General features: G+C 41.1%; 1 protein-coding gene across 1 annotated transcript; it reads right to left on the bottom strand.

The window, feature by feature from the left end:
• Nucleotides 1–1,605: 1,605 nt before the first annotated feature.
• On the bottom strand, nucleotides 1,606–8,550 carry LOC131459205 (uncharacterized). The gene has a single exon (XM_058628718.1). It carries the CDS (start codon nucleotides 7,764–7,766, stop codon nucleotides 6,933–6,935), a length of 834 nt encoding a protein of 277 aa, XP_058484701.1. The 5' UTR covers nucleotides 7,767–8,550; the 3' UTR covers nucleotides 1,606–6,932.
• Nucleotides 8,551–11,085: the final 2,535 nt, after the last annotated feature.

Genomic DNA, 11,085 nt, shown 5'->3' with positions numbered 1-11,085 from the left:
GCCCAATTCAGGTAATTAAAAAGTTGCTAAACATTAAAAACACACACACACACATGGACCAAAGCAGTTGGACACCACTGATCTGTCAGTATTTGGAGAGAAGTAAAAAGTAAGTAGTGGTGGTAGATTACCACTTGTTCAATATACACGTAGAGAGGTAAAGTTCACATGCTTTGGTCCCTACTAAAGGGTGTATGTGTGTGTCCACTGGAGGAACATATAGACATATATGCTTTAGTGGGGACCAAAGCAGATGACCGTCGCTTGTTGTCCGTGTTTGTACAGTATATAAATGTAAGGAGTAGCAACACTTTTGGCATTTTGGTTGCAGTTGAATGACAAAAAAAAGCACTTTATAGTTTGGCTTACTTGAAGCGCTTACTTACTTCCAAATGTTTAAATGCACTTATTGTAAGTCCCTTTGGATAAAAGCGTCTTCCAAATGACATGTAATGTAATGTAATGACACAAACACACAGAGCTGGTTTAGCTACGGTCCTGCTGCCCTTCTCTCTCCCCCTCTTCCACTCCATCAATGTTACCTGCAGCCTCAGAGCAGGAGTCTTCCCTTCTTTGTCCTTTTCTGTAAGTCTGTACTATATTGATATTATATTTTGAATGAAGTGCAGGAGCTTTTGTGTTTGTTTTCGCATCATTTGACGACACAGAGACATCTCAGCGAGCAAGCAAACCAAAAGCAGTAGTGTAGGTCAGGAGCAGGTGCAATTACTCTTGAGTGAAGAGGTAAACTGCTGATAAAGTGTGCTGAGGGGTTTTACAGTGTGCTTTGTTGTTTTTTATGCCTGTCATATTTTGAAGTCTTTGACATTTGGACGTTCGGATTGATGGAAACCTATGAAATCCATTTTATTGATGTCCAAACTATTTTACCAGCAAAATGTGTCTTGAACTGTGGTCGAATAAGAGTAAGCAATACAATCTAGCTTATTTATTCAACACATTGCAGTATTTTATCCTGTGCCTTTTTTATAACACTTTATTTCAGAATTATAACACTTTATTTCAGAATTGACGTGATAACAGAATTACAGACGGAATTGTGAATTTTAAACAGCTGTAACACAGATTTCATAGGATCCTACATAAAAGTCAATGCTTAAAGTGTCACTGCCTCCTCCTTTGCCTCCACTCTTTCTCTGAACCACCTTCCAGGGCTTAATGATTTTGAATAAATATCTAATTGCGATTATTTTGAAAGGAATTGTGATTGCGATATGATTCGCGATATCAGAGGTAATGGTAATTTTAACATCATTATTCTCACTTTCATTTGATAAGCATATTTACAGTCATTACTGTGTGATTTGTGCAGATCTGTGAGAAATATTCTCAGTTTATAGAATAAGATGTGTATCGATCAAAAGAATAATGAATCTAAAATGATATTTTGACACATTTTCGCTTTAAAAAATATTGCACCTTGAAAATTGCAGTAGGCGATGTATTGCGATTTAGATTAAAATTTTGATTAACTGTTCAGCTCTACATCTCTTCATCCCTAGCCTAAACAAAAAGTTGACTGAGAAGTTGAAAAATTAGGTTATTTAGATTATTTATTGACACAAATGAATATGTGCAGCAAAATCTTACAGAACCCTTATCTGGCAGTACACAGTCTTGGATAACATCAAAACAAAAATAAATTCAATCATATCAAAGTATTTGCACATAGCTAGGCTGTCACTGCATTTTTCTTTCTGAATATGATTAACTTCAGCAATATTTAGCTGAAAAAAAAGAAAGAATCCCAGATTTTGTGTTTATCAGCTGCTTGTGAAAGTTACAGCTACAACTTCTGTCCTGGAGGAAACCTCTCCCCTGTGATTTCTGACCGTGGTCTATGAGCCAAGCAGGAAATTTAACACAAGCTAAAGTCTTGTTACACTAGAAAGCAACGACTACTATCAGTGTCAGTTCTGTTAACTACTAGGGCTGCAACTAACCATTATTTTCATAATCTAATTAATCTGTTAATTGTTTTCTCGATTAATCGTTTGGTCCATAAAATGTCAGTGTTTCTCAAACCTGGAAAGAAGGATGTTCTTAAATGTCTCGTCTTCTTGTCTTGTCCAAAAGATAATCAGTTTGAATGATTTCTTTGTTATGTGGAGCTAAGAAAATATTCACATTTAACAAGCTGAAAAATCAGAAAACTTGCTTTAATTCCTTAAAATCACTCTGATACACACTGATAAGTTGCTTATCAAAATAGTTGACGATTCATTTTTGTAATCGATGAATAATCGATTAATCGAGTAATTGTTTCAGCCATGGTTGAAACATAACCAGACTTTTGAACACAGATCTCTCCTCACAGTGAAAATCCATTGCACACAAGCTAATTGTGTTCAGTCCTGGAGGCCCCACCAGGCCTGCAATATACTGGCATAAAATCTGAGTATACTGTCTATATAGGTACAGCATTTGAGGAGGAGTTGTGCTAAAATGTTCTGTATAATGTGTGACGAGGAGAAACTCTGTATTTGCTTTTCATGCACTTTAAGTAAACCACTAGGCTGTTTCTTTTAAATGATTTTATTGATCTCACTGGAAAGGAGAGTCCAATTACACGGATAACACCTCGAAGTAATAGATGTCCATCACTCTCAGTGCTGAGTGGATCATGACGAAGGGATGTTAATATGCAGCAACCCAGCAGTCCTGTACGGAACATTCCCCCCCCCCTCTTATGAACGTAGCAGTTTGAGTCATAATGACAATTCAGCCAATCATTCAACCACCATAGAGCAGCACTTTCCCCTTGAGCGTATTTTTTTCCGAGGGGTGAGGGGGCAAATGCTGACTAAGGGCCTATTCATTTCCAGCTCACCGCTGTATTTGTCTTTATTTTTTACCTCATGGCTTGATGTGTCCTGTCTCTACCGTTTGGTGGGCATCACTGAAACAGAACAATCTTTGCTGCTCACAGGCCTGTAAACATCAGTGGTGTGCGTTTGTGCACATGGGTAGTCTTTCTGTTCTGTTTCACAAGTCACTAACCTCTCCAAGGAGCAAGTATGTGTACTGTATAATTTTGGACTTACTTGTCCACCAGAGGGCAGCAACAGCCAAAATAAAATCCCTTTTGGAATTCTCCACCTTTTACAAGCCCGTCTCATGAAAAAGGATCAGATACCCACACATGAAGTGAGATATGCATGCAGGGTTCTAAAATGCACAAATAATTTGCTTTTCATTTAAATATTTAAAGCAACTTTTAATTCTCCCCAGTCTCGTTGTATTCACAGCACAACTGCATAATACCACTGTGTCCAGACTATTCGTCGACTCATAGGCAGTGCTGCTTTAAAATGGTCTCTATTTAGTGTCAATGTGGTGTGCCTTCATTTTCTATCAGCACTTTGGAAAGAATGCAAAAGACATTTGGTCTGCGAACTTCTAATTTCTTTTGCCCCGAATTCTGGCAGCTATGTAGTCAGTGTTCATTATCTGCTCTTACAGCTTTGACTTCAGCACAGCAATTACATCCTCAGCTGTGCTGATTAATCCAACATGGAGGCATTTCACAAAATGGTTTTGAAAAGACATTTCCAGACACTTACCGGGGAGTAGCTGTGGCATGGCTTGTTTATGCAGATAAACCACAGCCAGTCATATTGCAGTAAGATGTTTTCAATGGCTGCTTAAGTATTCTCTTAACTTCGAGTTTACACTGTGCAGAAAAACAATAGACTTTTTTTAGAAAATAATTAATTCACTGTGACATTAAACAAAGGTCAGCCTGATTTCATGTTTGAGAGAATGCATTTTTCTGCTTTGTTGAACATATTCCCTCCATGGCCGTTCTTGAATATGTCTTCACTTGTTTCTGCTTAACCTTCCATTCTCTCCTAGCAATCACATAATCAATCACTACCCCATTACTTGACAAGGCAGACAATGAGAGTGTATGAGTGAGAAAAAACCTTTTGGCCTGCCTTGACAAGCAAGAGGAATGTTGACTTCAGAGGCTAACACAGGCAGAAAACATAGGCTCAGTAAATATTCAATTTAAAGGATTCCCAGATAAGGCGAGTTGAAAAATTGAGGCAGTACCCATTCTTCTAGATAAGAGAAGACGGAGCCATCTGGAGGCTGAGAGATAGCGAACTCCCACGCCATCCCAGAGACCTCACTCTCATCTGCTGCTGCTGCAGCAGCAGAGAAGGGGGGGGAAAAAAGAGTGCCAGCACTTTTATGATGTTAACTTCAAAATGAATTTATTCACAGTAAGTGCATGCAGTTATTGGCTTTGGTAAACAGAAGGTTACTGTTGTGTCTGGACTGGATTGATAGATTACTGTGATTGGTCAGTGTCAATATAATATTCTTTAATGACTTAAACGATAAATAAGCATTTTAATGGGATATTTCTGTATGTATCTTGAAAAGTAAAAAGATTTTATGTCATGATTGTGTGCTCTTGTACAGTCAAAACCTTTAATATGCCGCATTGACAGACAAATTTGCTGTTTTCTAATAGAAATGCTCCCCAAAGACGTACGCCCGTCACAAATAATCTTAATTTGTGAATAGTGAATGTATGAGTAATTGTATTTACCTCTTTTCCTTATTTGAGTCTATTTCATAGAAAGGGAAGATATTTGAAACATCCATGTGTAGTCAATACAAACACAGTGTGCATAACCAAACTTGGTGTATATTGGGCCCAGGTATGTGTGTCCTCCACATCCTCCTTGACTGCAAATTTGAGAACAAAAATGATTGGGTAAATGGACTCTCAACTTTTAAATAACCTTGTCCTTGCACTTTGTTGTCTCTTCTACCATGCTATTCTGTGCCAGCCACATTGGATTTAGCTCCAGGATAATGCATTTGTCAGTGTGTTTTATCTCTTCCCTCACTCAGGTATGCTATACCGTTATCCCTAATTACCCCCACTACATTTTACACTTGGCCCAGAATTCTTAATACATGATAACAGATGCAGGTCGATTTGAAATTTACTTATTGCGGTATTATCTTTTTGACCTGCATTGCAGGCTGGCTGTCCCACGGGCTCTTGGGTGAAAGCTGTTAACTCTGTGATAACAGCGACCTGAAGTGATAACCTTCCAGCAGTCTCGAGGACACACAGTTTGCTACATACGTATGTGCTGTAGTGCAGTGGCAGCATTTCTTATTCAACCTTGGGTGTTCTGCTCTGCTCTGATTCATTTAATGGGATTGTAAAGGGAGGTTAATCACAATGTCTGCCATAGACGCATAACGCAGTGGCTGACCACTGTATGAAATATCACAATTTGTATTCCTCTGGAGGAATTTGAACAGAAAATGCCATGAGTGACTCGTCTCTTTCCCTCTACTTTAATAGAATTGTCCCCCCAGTTAGCAGTCACTTTGATTAATTTACTTTCGGAGGCAGATATCTGCGCTTGTAGATTTTCATTAAGATCACCAGTAGAGGCTTTAGACAAGGTTCCTCTTGTCTAAGTTATTAAACCCCTAGAAGACATGATTAAGTGGAAAAAGTTCTTAAGTAGTTGGTTAATTTTGTTTTCTCTCTGAGGAAGGTTTATTTTGTTTGTCTTGTTTGGGGTGAATTCTCTTGAATTTTGTGTAGCAATGTCTAATCCATACAATTCAACAGCTATGCTTTTAGCCCTTGTTTTGTTTTCTTTTTTAACAACACTGTGCTTTCTGCTTCTGAGTTGAATTGTGTCTGCTGCATCCAGTTAAGCTTCAGCGTTACTGAGAGGTTTCTTTCTTTTCTGGTAAATAATGGTATGAAAATGCAGGGAGGCGACATAAAGAAATGTCAGCTGGAGTGTTTAATTTATTATGTCAGTCAGGCAGTGTAGAAGTGTTGCTCTAAAGATGTGGCTCTTTGTAGATGTCCTTGTTCAGCATATTACTTTGCTTAAGAAACTGTTTAATAATTATATAGTGAAAGAAACAGACTGTACCATACGCAATATATATGGAGGGGAGGCCTGCAAGCTGAAGGGGGAAGAAGTGTAGCCTGTTGCCTAGATTCATATTTTGTAGAAACAGCGTTGTGTTTAGCTCTGTGGAGCCTAGTTTTAATCTCTTTCTCCACTGTGTTGTGTGATGTTATGTTGTTATCTTAATGATAATCTGTGCTTGTATTTCTGCTCTCGGCATTTATGTCAGGCTGCGTTGGTTTAGGAGCTGTGCCTTATCAACAGCTTTGTCATTAAATCTGTTTTTTTTCCTGCAGACACATTTCACTGCAGTTATTCTTATCAAAAGATCAGCACACTGTGATTTTCTGTTCAATCAGAGCTTTTCCGATTCAATATAAGACAGACGAAATACAAAACAGAATTTCCATTGGAAAAAAATGTATTTAATTTTGTTTTCATGAGAGGTCATAATCAGACAAAAGAAAATAATTTTTTGCATTTTTTTTTTTCTTCAAATCAATGGCTTCATGTTTTTGTTTTTTAGTTTGATATTCATGGGTCTACCTTTTTTTTTTTTTTGATTACAACTAAGAGAAGAATAGGTGATTGTAACATGATGCTAATAAATGATTTTGTCCACAGGCTGTAGATCTAGTTTACTGCCACCTGCAATCTGGAACCTGTGCAATTGTTGGCTCTTTCTTTTGTGGGTGTGAAATGGGATGTTAATCTGTTTTAGATTTTACAGCAGAATAGCACTCATCATCACTCTTTGTTGGTGCGAGAGAATGTTTTGAACGTGCCTAGGAAAAACATCCCTTAAATGCTCAATGAACAGAGGCAAGCTTTTAGGGCCCAGTCAAACTGACCTCTGGAGGCTGGAATTGGTGCTCAGTTCTTTTCGAAAAGCACTGTTCTGTCTCAGTGAGTGTTCTGATTGTCTCAGCATTGTGCTTGAGTGGAGGGCAGCTCCAAATGAACTCTGATTCAATCCTCTCCTCTGTTTGACACCAGCTCAGCCAGTCAGTGAGGAGGGAGAACAGAGACTCCCTCCCCCAAACACACTCTCTTACAGTGAGTGAAACTGCTGTACGGTGAAGGTCCTAGAGGTCTCTTGCATGCTGTCTGTGAAGCAGATTCGACACCCTCTTTCTCCTCCCACAAAGCACTAAGAGTCTCTGGAGGTTGATAGCCTGGTTCCTGTGGATCCAGGGGGTCTTTGGAAAGAAGGATGCTGATGGAGGGCACGGTCCTGTGCACTGTCATCTCAGATGAGCTCCCTTCAGTACTTTCCCACACCTCTTTGACTACCTTGTACCGGAGTTTGGTCAGCTGGTGCAGCGAGCCCACTTTTCGTTTCATGATCTCAGCACAGGTGATAGTCTTTGTGACTGCGCGACCCGACCCACTGAAGACCACCTGCCTCAGTCCACCTCCGCTCACATCTCTCCCACTTTCACATTTCTCTCCTTGCATACGTGCCATGGCAAATCCCATTAAGTTGCGGATCTTACTTCCTTCCTTCACGCGCATCTCCAGCACCCCAGAGGCCAATCCTGGAAAGGGGCAGGGACTGTCCTCCTCAGTTCGGCAGACTTTCTTGAACCCGTCCTGCCCTAGTTTTAGTGCTGGGGGAGGTACTGCTAGTGGTGCTGGCTTCAGAGGATTGGGGACATCGACCACTGCTGGCTGCATAGCATTGCTGTAAGTGTCACCCTGGTAGATAGCGCAGGTCCCCGGGGCTACTACATTCTCCATTTGAATCGGTGTGTTCACCTCGAGTCCTGGGTGGGGCCTGACTGCGTCTCTGGTCAGGTACTGGTTTTGGCCAGTGACCACTCCACACCCTGTGAACATAGCTACTGTCCTCAGTGCTGTTGCAGTGTTAGTCCAGACACACTTGGAAACAGCTCGGCACCATTATCTCAAATGTTGCACATTTCTCTCTCTTCAGTCAACAGCTATAAAGTTTCAAGACTTCATATAAGAAATATTAACCGCTCCCCTAGAGCACTATCAATGAAGTCTTTAATGCTCCCTCAGAAGGAGCTGGAGAAATAAGATAAACGCCTGGCTGGTGAATTAGGAGCACTGTCGGGACCATTTAAGATATTCTTGAAAGAGTATCTCAATTTCCTACCTCAAGTGAATATTTGGAAAAGTGCTCTGAAGATGGAGAGAAAAAAAAATACTTGGCTAAATTATCTTCTTTCCTTCGTTTCCCAAGTTTGTATGCATCTCATATGATTCTTTTGATCTTTTTAACAAAACTTTTCTGCAGAGAAACTTAAAGCTCAAATTAAGACTCCACCTTTTTCTTAGCGATCCAGTCCAGCGTCGTTGATTTTGATCTGACGATTATGTAGATTTGAACTCAAAAGTGACCTCTTGGCTTGTCCGTCTGTTAAGGTCCACTTCTTGGATGTTTTACTCCAGCTTCAGAGGGTGTGCGTCTCCTGTCCTTGTGCCTATCTTGGCATCCACTGAAGTTGAGGTCAGGTATGCATTGAGGTCTGCGGCTGGTGTTTCCTCCCCAGAGATCTGTTTTGTCTCCTGTGATGCTCTGGGAAGACTGTTCTGTTCCCCACAAAGAGACATAAGGGACAGAAGCTGCCTCACAAATGCTCACAGGAGGAGTGTCTGTGTGGTTGAGGGGGAGCATGAGGGAAAGGGGAGACAGCCCTCTTAAAGGCGCAGTTCTTTTCATCTTTTAGATGAACACCCTCCCTTCTGCAACTGAAGCCTGCTATCTGAGGAAGAGGGGAGGGACGGCAACTATGTCCCTTTAAAACCTAGAACACAGATCCCCGGCAACTTTGTCAATCTCTTTTAGAGGACGTTCCAGTGTTCAATGTACATGACTGATTAAACCTGAGTTTTGAAATAGAGACTCAGTCATCCTTTAAAAGTGCATTTTCAGCTATGAAACAATGAATTAAATTAGCTCTGTTATAATTGAAAAAATCCTTCAAAGAGCCTTCTGAAAGTCAGCAGCATTAAATTGCACTGTACTTAGCCTTTATCCTATTAGATGTTTGTGACCATTACAATTTACATAATGCGGCATTAATAGCTTCATTGTTGAGGCAATCAAGTGGCGCGGTAAGAATGTCTGTCTTTTAACGCTTGAATTGTTACGAGGCTCAAGAGCCCTTGTGATCAAGGACACTGGGACCACAAAAAGCACAGAGGCATGACTTCCATGTGCAAGGTGCTGTATGAATAGTGACGGTCTTCATTAGCCTGGCTGATCTGTGCAGGTGAGGAGCCGGGGCTGACAGGTGCGGTAATAAGCATCTTAATGGGCTTTCCATCACCAGTGGAGGGCGCTGACTTCCTCCATTCTGTACCAAGTCAAGCCCAGACAGCTGTAGCATCGCCTGGTTCAGTCCAGTCTCCTGGCCGACAGGTGGATTTGTTTTCGTGTGTGACTGACAGATGGGATAATAGGTAAAGACAGACCACTGAGGCTGAACCTATGAGGTCAAGAGAGACAGACAGACTACTTCTAACTACTCTGTAGTATATCCCATGGTGCACAGTAGTACACAGAAGTACAAACTCACTTTTGCTTGGATTGGTTCTTACTGTGAAGTTAATCCATAGTGGCATGAGTATTATATTGGATCCATATAGTAATCAAAGAAAGAATAGGGAAACCCCTCCGCTCTTAACTCCAAAATGGCAAAGTGGAAACTGGATTTGAAAGCCTTGTATTAGGAAGAGATTGAATGGGTGTAATTTCTTAGAATGAGTAACTTTACATATTAATTTGTTTTTATTTGTGTGCCGTGTGTTCGAGCTATTTCCGTATCTCTGGGACCATTCAAGACACTGCAAGAAACATAGTAAGAAGCGTCTTTGTTTTGCTTTCCTTTTTGTTGCAAGCTAAAAAGGAGACAGGAAAGATGGAAGACAGGGGGAAGAGGGAGGGTCTGTAGTGCTCAACACCAAAGTGATCATTCTGTTGTTTGGGAGAAATTACCCTCATCAGTCATACAGAGATGCACAGCTGCCTAAGGGGATCTGGTAATGTTACCGCATAATAAACTGTGTTTGTGTGCTCGCAGTGAGCTCGAGACAAGGCAAGACAGAAGAAATGCAAGGGGTGCAGGGGGTAAAAAAAAGTGTGATTTAAACACGGAGAGGTCAAAAATTGATGATAAAACAGCTGGGTAATCATCTCCTCTTACTACACGATCTTGGCACATCATTCATTGCTTCTCAGTTTAACTTAAGGAACCTGTTTTCTGGCAGCAGCATGATAGATTAAGCAATTCAGATAGTGAGCAAAAATGCAAGGCTCTGTGAAAAGTGCCTTTAGACACATATTCACAGCATTTTTTCTCCATCAAAGACAAAACTATTCTACAGATGGCCAAATAAAACCATCAGGGCTTTGCAGAAGTGCCGTGTATTGACTTTTTTTGAGCAGGGCTTTTTTTTCCCCGTTTAAGTGGCTTCATTTAATGATGGGTAGAGAAGAGGTGGTGCTCACGCTTGGTCACTCACTCCTTCACACCTCCTCCACAGAGTTGGCCTCTGCTCCTGTAGCGCTCTAAGTACTTACTTCTCACTTTATCTGACCTTGGCTGGCATCTGTGACTGTCTAGGTGTTCTTTCTCACCAGCTTAATTCCCTCTCCTTGTTCAACATTCAGCAATCACCCTCAACTTTCTCTCCTGGAGACCGTAATTTAAGTGAAGAAAAAAAAGCATTTATTCTCAAAGACCGTGGCAAATAGTAGTGGTGATGTCTTGCTCCTCTCAATTTTTGCTTTCTATGCACTTCAGAAGTCTGAAGTGGTTGCTGTTGTGAATGTAGGTCTGTCCCTTTGTTGTTGCAGCACTGCAGAGTCTAAATGTAGAGGGGCTTGTTGTGGTGCTGTTGTCAGGGCAGCACATAAGTGCGGTGCCTCACTGTGACAGCCGGTTGCTCACTTTACGTTGACCGCAAGTGTTTTCACGGTCATCAACCAACGGTGGCCTGGAGGCTGTCATTTCGTTCTGTGTCGAGCTCGCCTGCAGCTTGGTTCTGCCCCACAAACTCACAGCCGGCCCTTGTGGGGGACAGAGCAACACACAGAACACACATGCACACTGGATTGGCACACACACACAGGCAGACACACACGCACACACAAAAACTATATGCTCAGCATAAGGCAGGCTGTTGG

Source organism: Solea solea, chromosome 5 (genome assembly GCF_958295425.1).
Source record: "Solea solea chromosome 5, fSolSol10.1, whole genome shotgun sequence".
NCBI lineage: Eukaryota > Metazoa > Chordata > Actinopteri > Pleuronectiformes > Soleidae > Solea > Solea solea.
Note: the sequence above shows the minus strand (reverse complement) of the source record. Positions and strands in the feature narration are given on the sequence as shown.

Coding starts and splice junctions, on each gene's coding strand:
- LOC131459205 (XM_058628718.1), bottom strand. CDS start 7,766: ATGTTCACAGGGTGTGGAGTGGTCACTGGCCAAAACCAGTACCTGACC.